This window comes from Akebia trifoliata, chromosome 13 (genome assembly GCF_017979445.1).
Source record: "Akebia trifoliata isolate Shusen 1 chromosome 13, ASM1797944v1, whole genome shotgun sequence".
In the NCBI taxonomy this organism is placed as follows: Eukaryota; Viridiplantae; Streptophyta; class Magnoliopsida; order Ranunculales; family Lardizabalaceae; genus Akebia; species Akebia trifoliata.
This window is the reverse complement of record NC_141387.1, coordinates 11,907,558-11,934,058: the sequence shown is the minus strand read 5'-3', so window position 1 is coordinate 11,934,058 and position 26,501 is coordinate 11,907,558. Positions and strand designations below refer to the sequence as shown.

General features: G+C 35.1%; 1 protein-coding gene and 1 long non-coding RNA gene across 2 annotated transcripts; one reads left to right on the top strand and one right to left on the bottom strand.

Moving 5' to 3' along the window:
* The first annotated feature begins 1,043 nt into the window (after positions 1 to 1,043).
* Positions 1,044 to 4,227, top strand: LOC147387865 (uncharacterized). The gene is made up of 2 exons (XR_015171566.1): positions 1,044 to 1,416; positions 3,963 to 4,227. It is a non-coding gene; the product is annotated as an uncharacterized LOC147387865 (long non-coding RNA).
* A 19,650-nt stretch (positions 4,228 to 23,877) lies between these two features.
* On the bottom strand, positions 23,878 to 25,893 carry LOC147387864 (xyloglucan endotransglucosylase protein 1-like). The gene is made up of 3 exons (XM_086421479.1): positions 25,559 to 25,893; positions 24,974 to 25,167; positions 23,878 to 24,442 (listed from the first exon to the last, which is right to left on the bottom strand). The coding sequence occupies exons 1-3, from the start codon at positions 25,835 to 25,837 to the stop codon at positions 24,031 to 24,033; spliced, it is 885 nt and encodes a 294-aa protein (XP_086277605.1). The 5' UTR covers positions 25,838 to 25,893; the 3' UTR covers positions 23,878 to 24,030.
* Between the last annotated feature and the right edge of the window lie 608 nt (positions 25,894 to 26,501).

Sequence of the window (26,501 nt, the reverse complement as noted above, 5' to 3'; positions counted from 1 at the left end):
AAACGATTTATAATATAAAAATAAATGGATTTGGAGGTTATATGCATATATATTTACTAGTAATTTTATTTATTTTATTTTATATATTGTATTTATTTTTTAAGATATAAAATGAAACTTATGTGTTAATCAAAATGAAATTAGGTTTGCTCAATGAGTCCAACCTACCCAAAATTATCTAACTTGGGCTAATCCGAGTTGAACTCGATTTTAGAAGCTCAATCTTGAGTCGAACTTGAATTAATGAGCTCTAACTCGATGATCATATTGAGTGTTCAACAACTTGGGTTGACCCTCCAACCTGCCCAGGTTGCATGCCTACTAAATGCCCAATGTACTTATTATGTTTAATAACGGAACGAAATCCAATGTATTTTTTTTTATTGATAGGAATAGATGTTTCCAATAGTCTGTTTCCCAAACAACTTACTTGGCCACAAAGAAATAAAAGCATTGCACTCTTAGGGAGTTGGTTCAAAGGTAAAATTAGCGATAAGGGTTTGCTCTCTTTAGTCATTTAAAAAAAAATATTGGTGGTCTCCTAAGTCAAAGACAACTATATTTTGCATGCTAAAATAAACTATACGTTTTCTTTACCATATTTGACTAAATATATCTAGGTAGAATTGAATAGTAAAAAAATCTCTCCTTTTTCTCTCCACGAATCTCTTTGGATACACATAAAAAAATAAGGTTTTTTTTACTTTTAGAAGTTAAAAAATTTGTATGGATGCATTTTCAAAAATTATTTTTAAAAAGTAAAAATCCTAATTTTTAAAATATAAAAGAAGATCATTTTCTACTTTCTAAATATTATTTTCTCTCATAACTATTTTTTACCTTCTATCGAAACGGATTTTATGTATGTATTCAAATAGATCAAACTCTGACTTGAGGTTAAAAAAGTCCAGCCACGATATGGTGATCTTCGTCACTTTGAATTGTTCTTGGACACCTAAATTCCAATTAAAGTTCGATCAATGACTTATCCTGAACAAGGATAGAAACATGCTTGCACCCAAACACACACTAGATTCACAACAAAAAAAAAAAAAAAAAAAAAAGGATGTAGTATAGGCGTAGGCGCGTAGCTAAAATTTTAATTCAAATCCAAGAGAAGCGTTTTTTATTGATTCACCTCGGATTCGGTAAATCTCTCTCTGGATTCGTGCACTCTTCTTTTCCGGAAAAATACAAACAAACAAACAAAAACCCCTTTAAAACCTCACACTCTCTCTACACTGTAAAAGAGGATCGAAAGTAGAAAACCTCCATAAAAAAAAACTAGGGTTAGAGAGATCTTCTTCTCTCTTTCTCTTTCAATGTCTTCTGCAATAACCATAGCTTCTTCCTCCTCTCCATCACCATCTCCGCTTTTGCTCAACACATTGAAGAGCACCAGCTCCCACAAAGATGGTACCTCAACATTCATCTTTTATTTTTTATTTAAAGTTTTGATGTTTGTTTGTTTGTTTGTTATTTTGTGATTTTCATTTCGATCTATCAAGCTGATGTTCTTAATGCGTCTGTAAATATATTATTAGGGTTTTTGAGCTTTAGAAATGATTCCTACTAAATCTATTAAAATCTTCTATTTTTTACATTGTTTCATCTCATCTGCCAAACATATATTGTTAGGGTTTCTAGTTATTTAGGTATTAATGGTATGTGGTTACTGAACCGAATCTGAATCTGAATATGAACTTAGGGTTGCTGAGCTCTAGAAATGATTCCTAATAAAACTGTTTAAATGTTGAATTTATTCCATTTTTTTCCTCATTTGCGGCTTGTTTGTATGATGAGTTTATTGTTGTATTTGAGATTCGATATAATTTTTTATGTCGAAGAGGGCATTTCGCATTCAGGGATATGGGTATTGTAGGTGTTGATTTTGCAATCAATGTTTCTTAGTTTTGAAAGTTGTATGCGAGTGGCTAATAGAAGGGCTTGGACTCATATTTCACATGATTGATGTCTAGCAATGCAACTTCGAGATTGTGGGTTCAAATTCAGCTTACCCACAAAAATAAAAGTAGCCCAGTTCTTATAAGAATGATCAAAACGTGCACATGCTTTTGTACGGTAAACCTTGAGCTTATAAAAAGTTTCTTCATATTAAGCCACGTAAGTTGTACCCAACCCTCCAAACAAGTTGGTTTATTTTAAATATATGAAGAACACTTGATTAGCTAAACTGCTTTACAACTTGCCCATAAGAGATACTGAGATTGATTATAGCTTCTATTGTGGCATGTAATGCTGTTATCCGCTGCATAAAGCTACTTCCTACTAAATCTCATGGATGCCTTGTGCTTTCAATTAACTATACATTCCAAAATTACAAAATATACTAAAATAGTTGCAAAAATGCTTTCTGTTAAATATTAGGGACACTGACACTGACATGTGTATTATTTTTTTGATTGACCATATTTCAATTCCCATTTTGGGGGATTTATTATTATTATTATTATTATTGTTTAATGTATAATTTATGAACTGTATTCAACCCTTATAAACAGAACATGACACATGACAATAAAGTATGCACATCAATAAATAGTAATGCTTTATTTTAAATGTAAACAGATTTTATAATTTAACATTGACATGTTGCAATAAAGTAAATATAATACAAGAGATTACATTTAGTAGAACATTAGTTAATACATTAACCTTACGATGTCATTATAGCGAATGATACTTCAATTAGATCTCTTATATTTCGGAGCTCGAATATCTAATCCGTTTCTCTGATTCCGAGATCTGACTCCGGGTTAGGTGATGAATTTGTCTGTTGTCTTCTGCTGCCATATGTTTCTTTCGGGCTCGGATGGACGTGACGTTACCTCATGACCTTGGGACTCAGTTTCATATATTACCACCTGTCATCATCTGATGTCATCACGTAAATAATCATCCACAATATACTGAGTAGTTTTTGTATAAATGAGTGGAGTTTTCAACCGTTCAATCAGCTCTAGGAAAAGACACCACATATAGGTTATTTAAAGCTCATCTTCTTCTTGTTTCATATTTTTCTTCTTCTATGTTTTTCCTTTTAAGGAGAGAGGTACCCTGGACAATTACAGAACAGTCATTATCTTCTTCTTCTATGTTAAATAGCACCCAGCCCAATTAACCAGACCTACCTAGTCGCTCTTTGGTTTATCTGAGATTCCTCAGGTTGGCGTATGATGGCCCAAATCCGATCCAACCTGCCCAAGTTACACCCATCTTATCCCCTAAACCTTCTGCCTTACCCATGGTTATTTCTACTATTCTTGGGACTTATTTATTTGTTTTTTGCCTCTTTCTTCTAAATGTAGGTATGCTCATGAGGTTATGCATTCTTGGTTTGGCATACATGTGCACCTGTGTGAAAATAGGGGTTCTCGTTTGGACTTGTTAATGTTTTATGTGAATATACTGAAAGTCGAAACTTTTTAGGGATGATTTTATGAAATAGTTGATACATTAGTATAAGTCAAGTAGGATTTTATAAAATAGTTCATACATTAGTATAAGCAAAGTTCTACTTATCTAAACAAACGCAAGTTTAAGCTTGCAATATGCATGTTGGAGATCACATTTTTAGTGAATTACATTACGTTCAATACTGGAATTTCCTTCTCCTGTCCAAGTTCACTTTGGATCCCACTCAGCTTTTCATGACCGTTTTCTAGGAAATTGATTTTTCTGAGAAATTATTTTCTGCAAGTATACACAACGTCAGGTTTTTTGGTTATCTGTCTGTCACCTCAACCTACAAGTGGCTATTTTGTATCTTCTTTTCTGCTTCAATACATTTACTATCAAAAAGACCTGATATGCTACCTTTTGATCTTTTATGATATGGTGAACCAGTTTGTTTTTATTTAAAGTAATACCCTATGAATCCATCAAGGGTTTAGAATTTCATTTGAAGTTTCCCTTAAACTGTTTACATTTTTTATTGCTAGGTTCAGAGACGAAGCAGGTGTTTAAGGACTATCCGTTATTCCAGCATTTTACATGAAAGAATTTTCTAGCTCTTTCATTACTACTGGAATATATGAAACGATAACTACATCATGTTTGAGGTAGGGAATGAAGCCATTGGTCCGTTTAGCATATAAATATTTGTATCATAAAAATACAATTACTGTAGTGGATTAAACTATTCTGCAATTTTTTGGATCTTAACTGCATTTTTTTTATAGTACATTGTTCTTTTGTCTGGTTTTATCGTCGATAGTAAAAGTTATCTGTACACCATCCTGCCCAACTAACCGAAGTTCTCACAAAATTACCATCTAGGAATTTAATTATTACCTGAGTCTGGATGCTATAGGCTTGCTTGTTGCCTTCCCTCCTTGATTTTCATTTAGCTTACGGTTTAGACTGCTATATTTAATCATCTATGACTGAAGCGTAGAAAGGGAAGTTTTAGAACAATTGTATATTCAATCAAATTGTGGGATGCTTATGGGCTGTGATTTGCAAGTAAGCTTAGAATAACTTCCACACACGTCACACAAGCAACTTACAAGGCAACATATTTTTTACACGTTACAATGCTTGTTTACGTGCTAGGTGCTTGGTAACTCGTTGGCATTTGCTTGTGCTTGGCTAGCATCTTTACCCATTTTCTTTAAGAGGATGCTAATCTTTTCTTGGTGTGTGAGTGTACATAGATGATCTGATCTGTTTTTTTCCCCCTTTTTTCTTAAAAAAATAATAATCTTGCACATCATTCTTGATGTTTTTTGCAAATGAGATGGATTGGATGTTGAGACTTGAGATTATCAGATGGATTGTGTTTTTTTGGCTAAAGATGAATCTGTGACCCATTGAGTGTTGGATCCCACCATAGAATAATATTGGCCATGTTAAAAAGATAGCTTTTTTTTTTTAATTGCCTTCCTGGATGACTTACACAATCTTCCTTCAATTTAAAAAAGAATTGAGTTGCATCTCTGATCCTTTGACCTTTGATGAAGAGTATATATTTTGTACACCAGGGAGTTGGATAGCTAGTTCACTTATCTCTTTTTCAACTCCACTTGCACATTCATTTGGATTCACAGGTTTTTGGATATTAAGCTGACATATAGTTAGTGCCATACATTAGCAAGGTTAGCTTCATTGGTTACATCTAAATGTCTGATTTACCGGTTTTCCCAAACTGGAATTTCTGAACAGGACAGCGAGTGTAGGACTTCACCAAACAACTTTTTTTATGGGTAAGCTTGAATTGCTGATGGGTGGTCCATTATTAGCCCAATCAATTGTCTTTGATTTAAAATTAAAATGTTTAATACCCAACAAAACCCAGAAAGTCCAACAACATTTGACATTGTTGTGTATCTTAAAGTATTAACTCAATAGCTCCAACAAACATGGTGACCAAGGCATTCCTAGTCTCTATCTCATTAGCTATCCAATTTCCAATGTTTTTTCCACTTTTCTTATCTCATGGATTCCATGTAAAGCTCAATCAAATCTTCTCAACAATGAAAGCATGGACAAAAGGAAAGAATTAAAACAATGACAGCAACTTCAGAAGGAAATACAAAGATAGATTTAGAAGTAGAAAACTATTCTTTAAGCAAGTTTCTGTCTTTGCTTGTAAATTGTAGTTTTTTTTCCTGTTCTTTGTATAATCCATGTTCATTCAAGTAAAGAAGATAATCACTTAATGCTTCCTCTCTCTGTTCGTTCTCTCTTTGCAAATCTCTTAAAAAAGAGTTTATTTTTTTCTTCAAACGAAAGAGATGGAAAAGATAGAAAGGAGAGAACTACCTTATAGTTTTGGTGGATAATTCAAATGAGATGGAGGCCTGTTTTGGAGGGTTTGAGCCATGTATGTGTAAGATCAAGTTTCCAGGAGGATTTGTTCCGCACCTCCAATCTCTCTTGATTTGCAACAGATAACATTGGAACCATAAGACAATTTGTTTTTTTCTGAGTTGACTCAGTGGTTTTAGAAGACAACACCATGAGTACAATTAATAAATTATTTTTTAATTTATAAAAAAAAAAGAAAAAAAAAACGTATACTTCCAATGAGATCTCGTAGCTGAAACTTATGTTCTTAAAATAAAAAAAATAAAATTATACAGCGATGATTGAAATTTTCTCGCTCTAAAATTAAGGTAAGCACACAATGCACCAACAAGAGCTAGCATGCGTAGAAGAACATGGAACAAAGAACAAAGTCTAGATCACCTTTTGCAATGCAACAATCATCAATAATTTCAAGTGAGTTCCTCCATGTTGCCAATGAAGGTACCACGATCTTCGAATATGGACCCATGTTGAATATATCGAAGTCTCCACCTAGTTTTTAAAGGTCTAGAAATGACTAATAAAATGGATAAGGCATGATCTACAAAAGTGAACGGGTTTGAGGATTAGGTTACCAGGTTGGAAAATGTTAGGCACCAACCCCACCTAATAAATGCCGATTTCTACTAATACCGATGAATGTTACATTACAAATACATATAGCCCAAAAATAATGAAAAGAAAATCTTACCTAGTCTAAAATTGGATGTCGTATAATTTATATGGAGGTAAATAATTCTTTTGTAATATTCTAAGCTCTTTAGATTTTGGATCAGATCAGAATTTTTTGAATGATTGTTTTTCAATTTTTCTCGTTTTATCGATTGTTTCGGTGTAGAATGAAGAAGGCTAGGTTGACGGGAATAGTTGGGGGTTTCGATTTTCATTGTTGGAGGTTTTTTCAGAGGTATTTTTATGTTTAAAAATTAGGGTTTTGGGGACCCACGAATTTTGGGTTTCTCTCTCTATTTTTTGTTTTTTTTTTTTTGATCGAATTAGATGTGTCTTGTGTTGTGGATTTTACAGATTTTTTTGTTTCTAAATTGTGTGTGAAAGATTTTAGAAATATTTTTTTGCCTTTTTTTCTTTTAGAAAGATTTTGGTGTAAAGTATGAGATATTTTTTGAAAGACAATGCTTCGTATATATTTGATTAAATTTTAATTTCCTTATTATTTTTTTAAAGACTTAATTGATTGATTTTTTATAAAAATTTAGATTTGATATTTTATAATGATTATTAATTACGGTTTTGTAGAGTATAATGATTAAATTACTCTTCTTATTTTGAACTAGAAGGTGGCATATGCAAATGCATGTGTTGAAATGGATTATTTGTAATTTATATTATTAATTATAGGGTGATTTGAAAATTATATAGTAAAAAAGATATTTTTGTAATTTTAAAAAATATCCAACGATTTTTAGGACATGCGACTTTGCAATTGCAATTTTATTGGATTTTGACAAAAATGACCTTGATTATATTAAATATAAGTGTTTAGGTGGGGATATTTTTGGAATCCAAATTCTGGTGTCAAACCACTTCTATAATTTGCCTTCTCTCATTATAATAATAAAGATGATCTAGAAAATGGACTGTTTAAATAATTTTAGGGTTGGGACTTCGGTCAATTGAATGATTGATGATGTTTGACTTGACTTTGATTAGCTTTTAGTTTCTTACATCTTTTTTAAGGTTCCAACTTTAGAAAGTTTTCAATTTGGGATTAAAAGTTATTTTTTGAATTCTTTTTCTTCAAATTTTGTGATTTTTGGATTGGGTGAGATTAAGGATTTTGTAAAGCCTATGTTGTAAAGGATTTTGTAATGACAAATTTTACTTTTGGGAGGGATTTTCCAGGGCAGTGCTTCTTGAGGCTTTGAGATTTTCAGACTTAATTTTTAGAAAGGGACCAATAAAAAAGGGCTATTTCAAGTGTTTTAAAGTTTTTTAATGTGAAAACTGGTATGGGCCCATTAAGGGTATTTTTGTCATTTTAAAAAAATAATGATTTTTTGCGAAAATATTTGTTTTATTTTGGATTGTTGTTTTCTATGTTTGAAAGTGTTGTTTCCTTTTCATGTTGCGATTTCTTTTGTGTGCACATGAAACACAAAAATTGACTAATGATAAAATGACTCCGAGAAAAAATAATCGATTTGTACTCGGTTGACGTGGCAAGTGCACATAACCATAGACTTTTTCGGAAAAAAAACTTTGAAGCGGCAACCCACTTCAAAATTTTGAAGGAACCATGTCCATGGGATTACATGTGGCGTTTCTAGGGAGGTGTTTCAAATTTTGATAAAAATATAAGGGCATGAAATAAATTCAAAATGCTAGTGTCTTGTAACAAGGTAGGTTTTTTCTAAATTGGAAATGGGTTGCCTGCTTCAAAGTTGGACCCTTGTTAGCAATCTCCCCTTTAATTCTTGAAAAAGTTACGGATTTTTCATTTTTTTTTCAATGAAAGTATTATTCTTTGGATTATTGAACTATTTTGAATAATTCATGTATTTTAAGTTAAAAATGAATAAAACAAGATTTTTTGCGATTTTTACGAATTTTTATAAAACAGTTTTTACTTATGTCCCTTGATCACTCCCTGTATTGTGAGGACGATTTTTATGATGAGAAGATCATCCTCATAAAAAACCAGCCCAATCTGAAACTTTTAAATCCATCAAAACTGATTTACAAATTATTGATAAAAAAATGGACGGTCCACATTCTAAATCACTTTTGATGGGGTTAGAATGTTTAGATTAGGCTGATTTTTTGTGAAGATGATCTTCTCATCATAGAGACCATTCTCACAAAAAACCAACTCAATCCAAAACTTCTAACCCATATTTTGAAAAATGTTTGTTTTTATTGTCAGAAAAAAAAAATGCTATTATAACTTCTTGTACGTTGCAAAATGTAAACTTGTAAGTTGTGACGTTTAACATAAATTGACTTTGAAAGCGGCTATGCTTCAAAATTTTGGAGGAATCTACCTTTTTAGGTGACAAATGTCTTTTTTATCTTTAAAAAAAAAATAATGGCATACCCTCTACATTTATTTGAATGATTACATCTTAATTTTTCAAATTGATGATTTATCCCTCAACTCTAGTCTTTTTTTATAATCCAATGGAACAATAACCTCAATACTCTCATTATCACCACTATCATTATTGCCATCACCACTTTCACCTATACCATCACTGTTAACATCACTATCATATTATTGAATTTTTGGGTTTCAAACTTTTGAAATGGGATGGATAATACATGTATGAAGCATATGCTGCATAGTTTCCATTTATCGGATTTTTGACCAGATTGTTACAATGCAAAATCAGATAGAACTCGATTTTTTCATGTATCAAAATTTTGCCGTATTCCAAATTGCTAACAAGGAGTGACTTGACTTTTTTCATTGTGTATCCCAAAAAAAGATATATGGTTCTGTGCACTTTTCAAGTCAATCAAGTACAGACCGGTTTTTCGAGTCAGCTAATCACGACTCAACAAAAAAATGAAATGCATCAGGTTCGATGAATGTTACAACAACAACAAAAAAAAAAAAAATCAAGAGTGATTTAATGTAGACATAATATTTTCTATATAAACCCTAACCTTTCAAATATCCAATGTTACATGTTAATTTATTTTACAAGTAAAATTAGCAAGAATAATTAATAAATAAAAATAAATTTCATTATTAAATATCTTAAAATTATTAAATTTCATAAATAAAAACGAAGACTCTTAAAAATTTTAAATAAAAAGTTTAGAAAATTAGTTCCTTGTAAAAGAGAACACGATCATAATGGAGAAGATGACCAAGTAAGTTATCTTAGTGAAGTCTAAGCTATATATTAAGAGAGATTATGAAAAAAAATAGGTATTTTTTTAAGATTGGGGTGCAACCATCCAGTGGTAGTATGCAATTAGTTGGTTCCTTATCTAATCATGTTCTTGGAACAATAATTCCATATCTTTCAAGTCTTAAGCCTTCAAAACTTCGTAAGAAGATAGGACTTTTGGAGTAGAAAATGTTGGGACTTTTGATAGAAAAATAATAGGTTTCCTGCAAGGCATAAAAAAAGTCAAAACGATAGATCGAGGTTAGATTAAAAATAATTTACCACTAGAATATGAAGATGACTAGTTTTGGGGGAAAAAAAAATCAAGGGTCGATTATAACAAGAGTTGGGAGATGGACCTGAGGCATATCGGGATTTCCAAGGTCTAGGCCGAGTCCATCAATCTATAAACCATAAGCGGCCCTGGATGAGCCATGCCGGACCACGGCCTCATTGGTCAAAATGTCACTCCCACTTGTAAGTTCTAACCCGAAAATGCACTTTTTGAAAACGATTACCATATCTTCTTCGGAAAGCTGGAAAAGATCTGGGATTCTAATGTGACTCAAAAACGATTACCATATTTTGGGTAGCTAATTATGACTCTTGAGATTCTATTGTGTTAATCAGTTACCAAAGCCTAATAATGCACTAAAGTATAAGAACAAGCCTATCTACAAAGTGGATTATTATTGATTATTATAATTTGTCCAAACTCCAAACTACTAAGTTGGCTATCTTTCTAATATAGTTTAGCACGCGTGGCAATATCACGACATTCTCCCATCAAGAAATCATTATGATTCCAACAAAAAGACAATCCCACCATTCGAATGTAAACTTCGTCGAGTCAAGTTGATAATCCAGATGAACCAAATATACATACATACATTAGATTTATATATATTAAAAAAAAAAAAAATCTTTGAAATTTAATAAAAATATTTGTCTTTTGTTCTCCACAAAATATCAAATGAGTCACGATCGCATATGGTGTCCTGTTCCTATAGAATATGAGCGGTGTTTATGTGGCATGTGTTTGGTTGGAGTTTAAAACACATCGAACTCCTAACCAAGCAGTTTTTCTAGGGATGCACGGCTTGATGTGTTTATTCTCCAATAAATACGTACCATGTTTAAAACCATGATTTGGTAAACGTGTGACGTTTGATGTTTTCCATTTAGCATCAGAGAGGTGCAATCGAGACGAGAAAAGAGGAAAGAGCAAAAAGAAGAGAGGAGAAACAAATGGAACAACGAGACCATGTCATCTATAGAATCTCTGTGGTTGAAAATTTAGACAACTATTTAATTTGTGAAGTCTTTAACTCAAAGACATGTCCTTTTTATCTGGTTCATGGCCAGTTTATGTATTTTGCACAATTATTGTGGACGTGTTTGAAGAAGAAGAGGAGGGACTGCAATCTTTTAATTCTTTTATTATTTTTATTTTTTCAAGTGCAGCCATACATGTGGAGCGTAAGAATATTTTTAAGGTGATTTGCAACTAGTCAAACCCTTTTTCATTTGAGTTGGGATTGTAAGTGATAGAAGATCAATATCTGCTGTACCCTTGGTTTTAGGAGTCTGTTATGACTCATTCATATTTGTTACATCTATTGTACCCTTAGCCTTAGGAGTCTGCTGTACCCTTGGCCTTAGGAGTCTGTTATGACTCATTCCTTGTATGTAGGATCTGTAACAACTTCATTAGCTCTTAGTTGTAATCCTCCTCTATATATATTCTGCTACTAGATTAATGAAATGATATAAGGCAAAAGCCTATTCATTCTTCACTTTGTCATGGTATCAGAGCATAAGTGATAGTCCAATTTCTTTTTCCCTTTTCCTTCCTACCTTCCATTCCCTTTCTCGCCATAATGGTTACAACTCCTACCCAAACATCCTTTCAAAACACCAATGACAGTCACAATACACTCATTACCATCAACGTAGCTGCCCAAACTCCTCTTAAACTCACATCCAGCAACTATCTATCCTGGAAACTACAGTTTCACACCCTATTCATTGGGTATGACCTCCTAGGCCATGTTGATGGAACAAAACCATGTCCCACAGCCACCATCACTCATAATAACATCACCAGCACCAATCCAGCATATACTCTCTGGATTAGACAAGACCAGCTCATCCTCAATGCCCTCATTGGCTCCCTCTCCCCAACTATCATTCCCTTCATTGCTCAATCCAGAACTTCTTATGAAGCATGGAATACCTTGGCCAACACATATGCCAAGCCATCTCGGGGACGCATCAAGCAAGTTAAAAACTCTCTAAAGAAACTCACCAAAGGTTCTGAAAGTATCTCAGAATATATGTAGAACATCAAAGCCCGATCTGATGAACTCGCCCTTCTTGGAGTCCCACTTGATACAAAAGATCTAATAGAGAAAGTTCTTGACAGCCTTGGAGATGATTACAAGGAATTAGTTAGGACAGTTCAAGCCTGAGATTCTTCAATTACTTTTGAAGAACTTCATTAAAAATTGCTCAACTTTGAAGCAACCTTGCAAATGCCAATGCTAGAACCATCTCCATTCCCAGCCACTGCCAATCCTACTAGCCGCAACACACTGAACTGGCGCTCTCACTCAGGTTCCAACAACAACACCTCATGGCGTCCCTCCAACCATAATGCCAATCGGTATTCCACACCACCAAATGGTGGACCACCTTCTTCTCCTGGCAACTGTCCTTCTCGTTCATACCTAGGATACTGCCAGATCTGTAGAATCCAAGGCCACATTGCAAAAAAGTGCCCCTCCTTTCGGCTGGTTCCACCTCTCTCACAACAGCCTCTCAAAACACCTTTCAATTAAATAATGTGCTTTGTGTTCCTGCAATGAAAAAGAATCTCATTTCAATTTCACAGTTTTGTGTTACAAACAATGTCTCTATTGAGTTCTTACCATCTTCTTTTATTGTGAAGGAACTTCGCACGGGAGCTGCACTACTGAAGGGACACAGTAAAGATGGTGTATATGAGTGGCCAATCTCTTCTCCAATTCTTGCCTTTTCCAGCATAAAGACATCTCCCTCTGAGTGGCATCATAGGCTAGGACATCCAGCATTTTCAATCTTGAAACACATTGTTTTCAACAATAAACTAGGCTCCTCTTCATCTATATCATCTGATTTTTCATGTAATGCTTGTTTATGCAATAAAAGCCATAAATTGTCTTTCTCTAAATCAACAATCTTCTCTGCTCACCCTCTTGACACAATATTCTCTGATGTTTGAACCTCACCAATAATCTCAAATGAAGGGTTTAAATACTATGTCATCTTTATTGATCACTTCACCAAATATGTCTGGTTTTATCCTCTAAAACAAAAATATGATGTCAAAGCAATCTTTATTTGGTTCTAAACCATTGTTGAAAAATACTTTGACAGACACATCAAGGCCCTTTACTCAGACAATGGTGGTGAATACGTCGCCCTTGCTAACTTTCTTGCTGAAAATGGCATCTCTCATCTCATTACACCACCTCACACACCTGAGCATAATGGCTTCTCCGAAAGACGTCATCTTCACATTGTTGAAACTGGTTTAGCCTTACTTACTCATGCCTCACTTCCTCTAGCTTATTGGTCTCATGCCTTTGCTACCTCAATTTACTTAATCAATCGAATGCCCACTCCAACTCTCAATCTCTCCTCTCCATTTAAAAAGATTTTCGGAACAGCTCCTAACTACTCAAAATTAAGAATTTTCGGCTGTCTTTGTTACCCCTCGCTTAAACCTTATACCACTCACAAACTAGATTCCCGTTCCAAACCATGTGTCTTCATTGGCTATTCTTTAACTCAAAGTGCCTATCATTGCCTTGATCCCTCAACCTCTAAAATCTATGTTTCTAGACATGTTAAGTTTGTTGAGTCCTCCTTTCCATCCACACACATCTCCAATCTTTCACTTTGTCCTCAACCCAACTCCATTGCCACTTGGATTCCACAACCCATTTGTGTATCTACTACACCTCTCACGTCACTCCATACACCATCGGTAGATGACACTCTTCAGCAGCTCCCCAGCGAAGCACCAGTACCACTATCCCTGCCCAATACCATAGCTGAACCCACCTCACCGAACCATGTAACTCAACTACCTTCTCCCCAATCCACAACCAACATTCCCCTACCTGCAACTCAACCCCAGCCCACTCATAGAATGATCACTCGAGCCAAGAATAGCATCCACAAACCCCTAAAAAAAATGAATCTTTACACACAACTCTCCACACCAGCTGACCTTGAACCAAATACAGTGACACAGGCTCTAAAAGATCCTAAATGGCGTCAAGCTATGTCTGAGGAGTATGATGCTCTAGTCAAAAATGGAACTTGGCTATTGGTTCCCCCAGATACTCACCAAAATCTAGTAGGATGTAAGTGGATATTTCGAATTAAACGCAAATCTAATGGTTCAATTGACAGGTTCAAAGCTCGCCTTGCAGCCAAGGGCTTTCATCAACGTCCTGACATAGACTATCATGACACATTCAGCCCTGTGGTTAAACCAACCTCCATACGAGTTGTGCTCAGTCTAGCAGTAAGTCGTGGCTGGTCTCTTAGACAACTAGATGTTAACAATGCCTTTCTTCAAGGTAACCTCTCCGAAAATGTCTACATGTCACAACCACTTGGATTTGTTGATCAAGACAATCCAACACATGTGTGTAAACTCAAGAAAGTAATCTATGGACTGAAACAAGCTCCTCGGGCATGGTATCATGAATTGAGAAATTTTCTTCTGTTTTCTGGGTTTAAGAACTCATGATGATGCCTCTTTATTTGTCTTCAACACTGCTGGCCGTATTTTGTATCTACTTGTGTATGTAGATGACATTATCCTTACGGGTAACTCTTCTGCCATAGTTAATCAGTTTGTGATAGTTCTTGCTTAGCGATGTTCACTAAAGGATCTTAGTACTTTAACCTATTTTTTGGGCGTAGCGGTTGTCCCCAACGAATATGGTATGTTATTCTCTCAACGGCAATATATTCTGGATATTTTATCTTAGACAAAAATGATTGATGCCAAATCAGTTCTCACTCCCATCACCACAAGTCATTCTTTCATGTTGAATTCCGGAACTCCACTTCCTGATCCATCTGAGTATCGTCAAGTGGTTGGCAACCTCCAGTATCTCCTAATTACACAGCCAGATATAGCCTTCGTTGTCAACAAACTCTCTCAATATATGCATTGCCCAACCACAGACCATTGGTCCTTTGTCAAGAGGCTTTTACGTTATTTGGTGGGTACCATTGATGATGGTCTACAAATTTATCAAACCTCATCCACCACTTTACATGCCTTTACTGACTCCTCTCTTAGTTTAAATGCATTTTCTAATGCTGACTGGGCTGGAGACAAAGATACTTTCTGCTCAACAGGAGCTTATATTGTCTATCTTGGCAAAAATGCAGTCTCTTGGAGTTCTAAAAAGCAAAAGACTGTTGCACGATCATCAACTGAGGCAGAGTATCGTTCTATTGCCAATACTGCTGCTGAACTAAATTGACTTTGTTATCTTTTATCAGATCTTGGTATTTCACTTCCTTGCTGTCCAGTAATATATTGTGATAATGTTGGGGCCACCCAACTCTACTCAAATCCTGTTTTTCACTCAAGAATGAAGCATGTTGCCATTGATTTTCATTTTATTCGAGATCAAGTTCAAAGTGGTGCTCTTCGTGTTGCTCATGTTTCCTCCGAAGATCAACTTGCTGATGCTCTTACCAAGCCTCTTCCAAGACAACGGTTTCTTCACATCAGATCCAAGATTGGACTTCGATCCCGCACTCCATCTTGAGGGGGCATGATAGAAGATCAATATCTGCTGTACCCTTGGCTTTAGGAGTCTGTTATGACTCATTTATATTTGTTACATCTGCTGTACCTTTAGCCTTAGGAGTCTGCTGTACCCTTGGCCTTAGGAGTCTGTTATGATTCATTCATATTTGTTACATCTGCTGTACCCTTGGCCTTAGGAGTCTGTTATGACTCATTCCTTGTATATAGGATCTGTAACAACTTCATTAGCTCTCAGTTGTAATCCTCCTCTATATATATTCTGCTACTAGATTAATGAAATGATATAAGGCAAAAGCCTATTCATTCTTCACTTTGTCAGTATGCACCCAGGGTGGAGGATTGAAACCTTCCTCCCACACCCCCAATACACACCACGGAAGCCATAATCCAAGGAATTAGTGCCCAAAATATCTCCTTTTAAGAATTTCCTTGGATTATGACTTACGTGATGTGTATTGGAGTGTGGGAGGAGGGCTTCAATCCTCCACCCAGGGTGCATACAATCCACACTCTTTTTCATATTTGATGAAAACAATCATACTTGTTTATGCCCTCGAGTTGAATGTTGAATCGCATATATGAAACCTTATGTATGAAAACCAATTTGAGAAAAAATTTGAACTTTTAAAATAATTGAAATACTATTTATCTATCAATTGGATGACCAAAGTTGATCAATCGGTTTTCACCCTAATGTGATCGATCGGATATACCAAGTCGATCGATCAGTTTGAACATCCCTACTTTCACTGATCGATTCTCTTTGGTCAATTGATTAGAATTATTGAAATTGAATATTTTACAACTGAAAATATTTTACAATTTTGACTTCTATAATTTAATTGATTCTAATTACTTATGGGAATAATGGTCTCTGGATCACTTACAATCATAATTCATGGAACTGAATGGTCTTGAATTTTCTCTTACAATGCACTTGAACCTTCGACCAATTCCTTGAGTAGAATTTGTCTCATGTTTTGCAGAAGAACTAAAATAGCAATTTTAGAAAGACCAGAGATTGCACAAGGAAGGTAATGCAGCGTGAAACAATTAAAATCTGGAATCCACCAGAAAAGAACTCTTAAAGAGAAGTTTTATTAAATTCAAAATCATCTTTGCATTGCAATTACAACCCCTTTTATAGAAAAGAATTTCTAATCCTAGTAAAACACAAAATTTGCTCAAATTAACAAAAAATTACTAAAATAGTAAAAATGAAGTAAGGGAGAATCATCGTAATTCTGGCTTCTATAACTAAAGTTATTAACAAAACAGAAATTACCAAAAATGGCAAAATTGCCTAAAAAATAGTGTTAGGAATATTATAGGGAGCGTACCTTCTTGTTCACAGCGGAGATCTGAGCTTTGCTTCGCGTCACGTTGAATCGATCGTCGGAGATCGAAAGTCCAAAAAACCGTCATATTGACGCTACTAGAGCTGTTGTTGTTTCCACGTTTTAAACCCTAGGGTCCTCTTGATAGAAACCCAGAATCCTGTAGTTTAGAGAGAAGAAGTTTATGTTTGAGAGAATCTTATTTTCTGTTTTCTCTTGTTCCCTTATTCACATCCCACATCTTATCTATTTATAGACAAAATAAGAAGTCAACTTTATTAGGACTCTAACTCCAAAAAGGAGTCCTAATACGTGAATAATAAGAGTTGGGTCCACATGGACGCCCAAAAAATAACTAACAAATAGGATAGACGAATGAATCAGACTTAAAAATGCAAACTCAATTGCAAAGCTTTGATCTTGACGATCTCGACATTTCCATTCAAATATGAGTCTTCTTGGATGATTTTGAATCCGTCGCCCCTCTAGGTCCTTGGGTCTAAACCTTAGACTTTTGATGATCCAAACTTTCCATAAATTCTTCAGCAACTTGTCCTACATCAGAAGGGATGAGTAACTACACCCTCAATTTGGCACTGTCCATGGAACATTATCTACACCTCTGGATTTATCTCTACCAATCTCTCTATGTCAATCCCTCCACACCACAATTGAACACCATTTGTGGGTACCTTTTTCACCTCTCCATCTATCTCTACCAATGTATCTCTCTATTGATCCTACTATCCGTGCACAGAAACCCAATTGTTCTAATGGAAATTGGACAAGATGAAAGCCAACATAGTCAAATAGCTCAAGAAGATATATAGTCCTCAAAAACATGCAAGATAGGAACATAGAGCATAGCTTGGGGGAAGATCTGCATGGCTTAGTGATCGGTTGTAAAGCTTGCAATAGAGATGCAGAGATTAAGATTAAGAAATGGACTTTGGGTAAGTCGAATTCGTTCCACAGGGACAACGAAGATTCAAATATTCATTCGATTAGAAACCAAAACAAAGCTTTGAAACAGATTGATTTAAAAAACAAAACTGATTTGTTGCACAAATAAGATGGAAATAAACTTGCAATTCTATTTAAAACAGAAACTAGATGTTGAAGATAAAAGAAAGGGAGATTAGAGAGTTCAATGTAGCCTTCACAAACTACCCATAATGTAGATCAATTCCAAGAATAACTCAATCCATGTAGCAAGTCATTGCTCATGGATCGGAAGGTGGAGCGGTTTAATTATTAAAGGTAACCAAGAGACATTCATGAAAATTCATATTTAATTGAGATTGCCTAGCTTATATTCAGATTCTTCACAAAGCATAGCCGTTCTTGAGCTTATCTAAGTAATGGCTATCAAAGTTTGAATCAAAAATATAAGTAGATCATCTAATCAAAGTAGAATTTCTAGAATAGTAAACATGTAAGCAAAATAAGGAATTAAAACTACATTAGAGGGATAAACTTGCTTCGGCATCATTGATCTCTCTAAAGAGGATCTAGCCGATCATCGCAAGGATCATATTGCAACAATACTAAAAAGCAAAGAGAAGATGGGAGAAGAAGATGAAGATGCAACTTGATTCCTTCTTGAATGGATCTCTCAAAAGAGTTACAATAGAGCCAATGGCTTACTCTTGATGTTCTCACTACTCTCAAGATCTCACCAAAAGGAAAAATTACAGAAAATTAAAAGAAGAAAAAAAAATTAAAACTTATGGAACAAGAGAAGAAGAGAAGAGCCCCCAATTTATAACATTTGTATTCGGGTAATCGGGTCAACTTTTCGGATGATTTGCTTCGAACTACCCAATCAGTTACAACCACCGAAGCTTCTAGAAGTTTCTGTAAAAATCTCGAAGACAAATTCCTCGAGATGACCGCGGCGCGGTCATGCCTAGCCGCAGCGCGGTGACGTGGCGCCCAAATCGACCGAGATTTTTCTGGAAACTTCCCTTCGACTCGTGTATTGTAACCGTAATTGTTTCGCGATTTGTTGGCTTCCACGTGCGCTACAATTAACACTAATATATCATTAGCTTTATTAATTTGGATAAATAAAATAATTTTGCAATTATTTAAAGGAACTAACATTTATGCAATGGTAATCTTAATGCAATTACGGTCCCAAAATCGAATAATTGGGACCTTATCACTTAGTCAAATCCCCACATGGCCCCATAATTTTTTATTTTATCGGTAAGCCTGTTTTAATGAGATCAGTAACTTGATACTGTTGGGATTTGAACCCAGGTCTCTAATCTCATCACCCAAAGACTTTACCAATTAAGCTAGCTGACACCTACTGTTGCACATGTGCTCTATAATTAAATTGAAGGAATCACTCAAAAACTGCAAGCTAAGGACACAGAGCATAACCTAAGGAAAGATCACTGCGACAAAGATCTGCAAGATAGATTGGAATAACAGAGCATGATTTGTATTCGTAGAAGTTTTCTTTTCTTCGTAAGCCAATTATGAACAGAAGCTGTGTTATTGATCTAAATTTTGGGTAAATTACCATTTTAATCTCAATCCGACTAAGTCTTTATGTTAATTCCCAAAACATGAACAACAATATCACAGGTTTTTCAAGTGACTATCTCACAGCTATAAAGTAGCTAGATCCCTGATATATTTTTTTTTTCCAAGTGACAATCTCGTTGGTTTATATAGTGCCGGTCTTGCTAAAAAGTAGTGAACCTATATATGAGATCATCACTTTTATAATTAGTGAGATTGTCACTTTGAAAAAACATATAAACGATTTAGCTACTTTATAGCGAGATTGTCACTTGAAAAAACATGTGATATCGCTGTTCACGTTTTGGGAATTAAAATGAATAGTGGCCCGAAATGGGAATTTCGTCAAAAGTTAACACAACTTGAAAAAAGCCCATATTCAACGGACCAAGGTGTCGAATTTTTCATTGCCGATTTTTTTTTTTCAACGAACAAAAATTGTCAAATTAATGGAGGATGGGAGAAATTCGACGGCTTTAAGCTATCGAATCTGGGGAACATAAAAAAATTCAACAGCCCTGAGCCATCAAAATTTGATTTCTAAAATTTTTGGGCCTTGGCCCGATGATTTTTCCAGTTTTCATGCAGTATGATCATGTTTTGAGAAATTTCTCTTAAATATTAGATACGGAATAGTACACCAATAAGTATCACATATCAAGGTTGAATGGCAATTTCGGATAGATAAGTGGTTAATGCCGATAGGTCGTGAGTTTGATAACCAATATGAGTATTAATTCCTCAGGAGCCACCCTCGAGGGCACACCCTCACTTAGTTGGTGCGCGTGTGATGTGCGGGCATTGCACATGACTTGGGACTGGTCCTTGGACAAGACCATGGTCTATGTACTGGGCAAAGTCCAAATACGGCCCGGTTCACTGTCTGCAGGGATACCTGGTTATTAAAAAAAAAAAAAAGACTAAGATCCACATATAGGCTCTTACAATTTTTAAATAAAAAGTTTAGAAAATCAGTTTCTTGCAATTGTTACCAAATAGAAAATCAGTCCCTTATCTAAGTTCTTAAAATTTTGTGCTCGACATGCATGTGGTATCCAACCATGTTCAAGGAACAAATATAGATTCCATCTGCTTGAAGTCTTCAACCTTCAAAACTTAACAACAAGATAGGATTTTAAATACAAAATGATGGGACTTTTGATAGAAAACTAATTAATTTTACTTCGAGGGATAAAGGAAAAATGATAGATCAAGCTGAGGTTAATAGATTAGAAATAATTTACCACTAGAAGAAGAAAAGTTGGACAATGACTATATTTGGGAAAAAAAACAAATCAAGGGTCAATTGTAACAAGAGGGGGGAGACAGGCCTGAGGGGGATCGGGCTTCAATGTCTAGGCCCAATCCATCAATGTAAAAACTGTAAATGGGCTAGGGTTTGGCCATGCCGGACAATGGCCTCGTTGGTCATTGTGGGACCTGGGATTCTATTTTGTTAATCACTTACCCAAGTCTGTCCGCCAAGTGGTTGATTAGTATAATTTGTCCCAATTCCAAACTACTAAGTTGGCTAGCTTTCCACATATGCTTTAGCATGCGTGGCTAATTATATCATGAGATTCCCATCAAGAAATCATTAGGGTTCTTAAAAAAAAAAGAAGGACTATCCCACCAGTTTGGTACATAGTTTAAAAACTATTGTCTAGTCAAGTTGATAATCCAAATTAATCAAATATATATATAAATAATTTTTTAAATTGAATAATAATACTTATCTTTTGTGATCCACAAAATATTGAAAGAATAAGGATCACATATGGTGTCCCATTTCGATAGAATAGGATCAGGTTCTATGTGGCATGTGTTTGTTTAGAGTTTAAAATACATCCGGCTCCTAATTAACCAAGCAGTTTTTCTAGGCGCACACAGTCCATTGTATTTGTTCTCCTGTGTGTGTTGTGTTTGTTCTCCAATAAATATGTGTCACATAGACATTGTAGGTTGCTATAGGAATGAAATATCGTTCTGGATCGCAACTCATATTAAATATAATTGCATATATAACTTGGTTAAATTTTTTACCATGTCATTTTTTTAGCTGCCTCAATTAAGTTGAGTAGTTGACTTGGGGAGTTCGTTCATCCGAATTTTGGGGCCGTGAGTTTTAAAATCATGATTTGGTAGAGCTAGCTAGTATGGTAGATTGAAATCCATGGATATCTTCTTCATTGTCTTCATAATAGGCTCTTTTGTTTTTTTTGTGAGCTATTCTTTACTTACTTTAGAACACTTTTTGACTTGAAGGAAAAATTATACATCTAATCAATCCTTTGGTAGAAGATTTCATATCATATAAATATGTGGTTAATTGCCATTGAGTGATTTAAAGTCACTGCTCCCTCACAAATTAATACTCTTTTTTCTTTGTGAGGAAGGTTGGAACTGAGGGAACTCTGGTGCTCGTTTTGTGCCTATTAGAGGCATAATACAAAGGTAGGGTAATAGATAGCGCCAGAGCTAATCATTAGCTAGGCCCCTAAGAATATATCTTCACCCACCTAATAAGGTTGTCAAAGGACCCAGTTATGTGGTTGCATATACTAATTTTTTTTTTTTTTAAATAAAAAATAAATATCTTTATTAATTAAAAGTACTATTATTTTTAAATATTTATAAATGACTAATTATTTTAGAACTCAATCTAACAACCGGACTCAAATACTCACTGACATGTCATGCGAAAAAAATCATAGATTCTTTTGTTCAGGGTATGCAACTGTACCTCGGGATACACAACAACGTACAATAGGTGGTTGTGTATCCTGAGGGACAGAATCTATGGTTCTTTGCCCATTCCATGTCGGTGAGTTTTGAGTCCCCCACTGTAAGGTTGAGTTCAAAATCAGCACTCTTTATAAATTTAATCTATTTTCATTTGACTCATCCAGGTTCTCAAGTCCATTAGAGTTTTGAGTTTTAAACACATGGATAAGGCACTACTATTTAGTATCAAGAAATGTTAAACTGACTTGAAATAACACTCGAAGTAGTAGGAAATCATATATGCTTTTTCTTGAGATAAGAGCCTTATACATTTGAGAAAATTCGATTGTTCTCTGCACACAGTGTTATTTGGAGTCGATTAGTAAGTCTCTTTAGTATAAAATATAAATTGTTACATATAGGACTGGTTAGCCAAGTCAATACCAATCAAGTCAAATGATGTGGTGCAACAAAGAAGGTGCTTGTTATGCTCCCCAATTGGTGCCTTGCCATATGCTATATGAAAATCTACTTTTCACAGTAGAGAACTATATGCTTAATTGAATCATGTAAATCTTGTATTTTCTTGATTTAATATTTCTTGTGTGCTCTTTCATAACATGTATCTTTAAAACCAGGGATCCGAGCTTACATGCTTAGAAGAACTACTTGGAGCAAATGATATATCAAAGTTTTCAAGGTAATCCATAATTAATATTAATGGTTATCCCTTAGGGTGTAGGAGCCACGATAAGGCTATTTGGTTATTGGGCTAGTCATTTGAGGGGTTGGTTGATCAGATTGTGGGCTAATAAATCTAATTGGGTGCTTAGTATTGATCACTTAGATATGTTCAGAACCATGGGTTGTAGTTATGAATATTCAAAATTAAAATTTCAATTCGTAATTTGGACGTAATTTAGATGTGTAGGGCCCATTTATTAGGGATTTTATTATGAGTTATGAAAGGAATCATGATAATCTGATTACCCCGCATGGCATACTCAATCAACTACCTGACGTGACAAATTCGAGACCAGCAGATCTGCACTCCTTGAAAAACACAGTTCTCTTGAGATACACTTTTTTATGGGGAATTGCAATCGTGTATATTGAGGAGCGCAGATCTACGATTGCCAAACTTGTCACGTCAGGATAGTCGATTGAGTTTGCCACGTGGGGTAATAAGATTATCATGATTCTTATGAAAGATGTAAGGTTCATCATGCTTTTTTCATGTCTACAATCATATCATATCCTCAAATGAGTCCAATAAATCTCAAGACACATTCTAATAGTAATCGGGTGTATCTCATCGCACTTTATATATTATGTACCAAATATTTTCTCTCTTTCATACATGTGTATTGGTATTTGATAATTCCTAAACTGTATTCATACGTATTGTGGTTAATCTATACATCACAAATTAGGCACAATTTTTTGAGTCTAGACTGTTTACTAGATATAATGATTTTATTCAATCGTGTGGGTCCCATTGTATTGCCTTCTTTCTTCACCCCTTCTACTTTATTCTCTTCGTCCTCCTTCCTCTCTTTTTCAATAATATTCCTTTAATTATTATTTTTCCTTTTTTGCTCTTTTAATCGCAAACAAATTTTAATAAGTACCTTTTAATTTTATTAGTTTTTCACTTTTACCCCCCTAAACCCCCAAAGAGGATGCCATGTCATAGGCATGCATGGACGAACTCTAATTGATAAATAATCTACCATTGAGACTCATACAATGATTTATTGAAATAAATAATCTTATTCAGTTAACTGAAATACATTTCAAAACAAACTTATTTAATAGAAAATAATCTTTACGCTAATATACAATAAAAAGCAAGCAAGACGGAAACAGAAGCAATTAGCTGCAAACACATTGATCTTGTGTTCTATAGAAACCTTGAACGCCTGCACTCAGGAGGGAGACCATGAGGAAAACGCTTCAAATCACTGCAGTAGTTATAAATCATGTAATTCTTCTGCACCCATCTCAATCTCCTTCGACTCATTGAATCAAGCTCTTGAGTATCCCATGAATTATCCCACAAAGAATTGCCAGATGACTTTGATGCGCAAGAAGAGGATCCAGAAGACCATATGCAGGCATTGGCATTGAAGTTTCGGTAGTAAGCGGTGAAGGGGACTTTGGTCCAATCGGTCTTGACGAGCCCACCTCTCGTGGCCCAATCGTCGGCACTCCAGAGGCTTGAGTAGATCCTCATGGGTTGGTTCTTCGGGAAGGGAACACGTATTGATTCTGCATTCTTGAATTCTCTTATGGGAGTGTTATCTACTAAGAAGCTGAGAAAAGAGGGGGAAAGAAAAAGGAATAAGATTGGTGATAAAGTTTTAATCCATAAATTATGAATGAAATTTGGCTATTTTTAACCATGGTTTTAAAACTCAGTTTCCAATCTCGTCCATGCCAGATACTGAGTCGTCTCCTTTACGTTTGAGACATTTGATTCAAAAATGAGAAAAATGAACGTGGGGTTTTAAATCTCGACCGAATAAATGATTTTTCTATCCGTCTCGTTCATGCCTGATACCAAGACGACTCGGGTGATACTACATGTCGGTATGGGATGAGTTTTGAAACCATCTTTTTAACTCACTGATTAATGAGGTACATTATAAATACTCTTTTGATTTAATAAAATTAAGTTGCCTCCTTAGACTTTTGACAACCCAGCCAAGTTCAAACTTCAAAGAAATCCAACTTTTTTTTTTAAAAGTAAGGATGTCTTTTATAATATGCTCACTATCAAGGGATGAGTATTCAAAAGAAAAATTATATTCAAGATTAAAGAAGAATCTGAGTGAGTTATTTACACAATGTGTCGGGGGTTCCAGATGATGGAGTAGGTATGGAAGTTCCTTGTGGGATCAAACCAAAGATAGAACTGTTGCTCTCTGTTACCCTTTCCTTGGGTGAACACATTGGTGTGGAGGATGTAAGGGTCTCCACTAAGATTCCCCAAGAACTCGAAGTCGATCTCGTCATGGGTTGGACCTTGAGAAGATAACTGCAATATAGAAAATGTTAGTTATGTATAAATGAACACAACATTTATTACAAATCTTGCTTAGAAAAAATAAAAAAGAGTTTCAATATATGATAAGTTAAGAGAAAGTTGATTGAGATGGCTTGATCACGTGTGATGAAGACCAACCACCTAATTCAGAAAAGACTTGAAAGTTAAAGGTTATAAAAGAGCAAAAGAAAAACCCTAAAAACAAAAAAAAGGTTTGATAGAGGTAGTGAGAGTGGATATGAACACACTTGAACATTAGAACATGCTGATTCTAAATAGAATTGAATGGAAGAATATGATTCATTTAATTGAATCTAATTTTTTTATATAACTACAATTATGAATATGATGATGATGATGATGGATGTGAGTAGGTATGTACATAGTAAGCCGTGACAGTGCCAGCAGAGTTTCCAGAGACAAGCTTGAGTTGCATATCAATCCTTCCAAAGAGATACTCTCTCTTGGATTGGAAACCAGAGCCCGAGACCTTGTCCAGAGATAGAGTGAGTAGTTGGCCACCATTGAACAACTTAGCGCGATGATCTCCCCAAGTGACGTCGAAGTCTTGGTAGAAATTACCAGCAGAAGTAGCCATGAAAGAGCTTACCAATAGAGAAAACAATAACAATACCGAAAACCCATAAGATGAAGTTGACATGTTGAGAGAAAGAGAGAGAGAGAGAGAGGTTGGTTTTGAGTGAAGGGTAGAGAATAGAGATGGGGTTATGAGGTATATATAGAGGAAGTTATGGGGTGTTGTAAATTTAAAGTTTTAGTAAAGAGAGGGAAGGAGATATCCGTGAAAGAGAAAGAGAAAGAGACGTTGCATCTACGACGCGTGAGCGTGACCCACAACTAGTGTTAGAGCTGGCGAAGATTAGTTATTTCAAAGCTGGAAAGCATATTTTTCTTTTTGTTTCTATTGTTAAGGTAGTGTTTAGTATCCGGTGGGGGCGGTGGGTGGTCCCTCCATTTGATTCTCTTTATTATAATATAGTAATGGGAGAGCTACCTGAATTTAAGTGTCCATGTCACAATACTGAAGTATTTGGCTCCAAAAATACCCTTGCTTTTAATAACTGAGTCGCGATCCATTACGGTGTCGTCCGATTCCTATAGACAGAAACGATGTCTATGTGACACGTTTTGAAGTAAACACATTGGGCAGTATGCACAAACCCAACTCGTTTTCAACTTCAACTGACGCGTGGCACATAGACATCATTCTTAATTTTATAGGAACCAAACCCATATTGGATCATGAGTAGTCTTAATGAATATGGAATGAAATAACAATAATAACCATGGGGAGATTACTATAT

What these genes read in the sequence shown, in the direction of transcription:
- LOC147387864 (XM_086421479.1), bottom strand. Translation starts at nt 25,837, where the DNA reads ATGTCAACTTCATCTTATGGGTTTTCGGTATTGTTATTGTTTTCTCTA. An exon ending in GCACTGTCACGGCTTACTAT is followed by an intron (nt 25,168 to 25,558) that starts GTACATACCTAC and finishes TCTATATTGCAG; the next exon opens with TTATCTTCTCAAGGTCCAAC. An exon ending in TGGAACCCCCGACACATTGT is followed by an intron (nt 24,443 to 24,973) that starts GTAAATAACTCA and finishes CTCTTTTCTCAG; the next exon opens with CTTCTTAGTAGATAACACTC.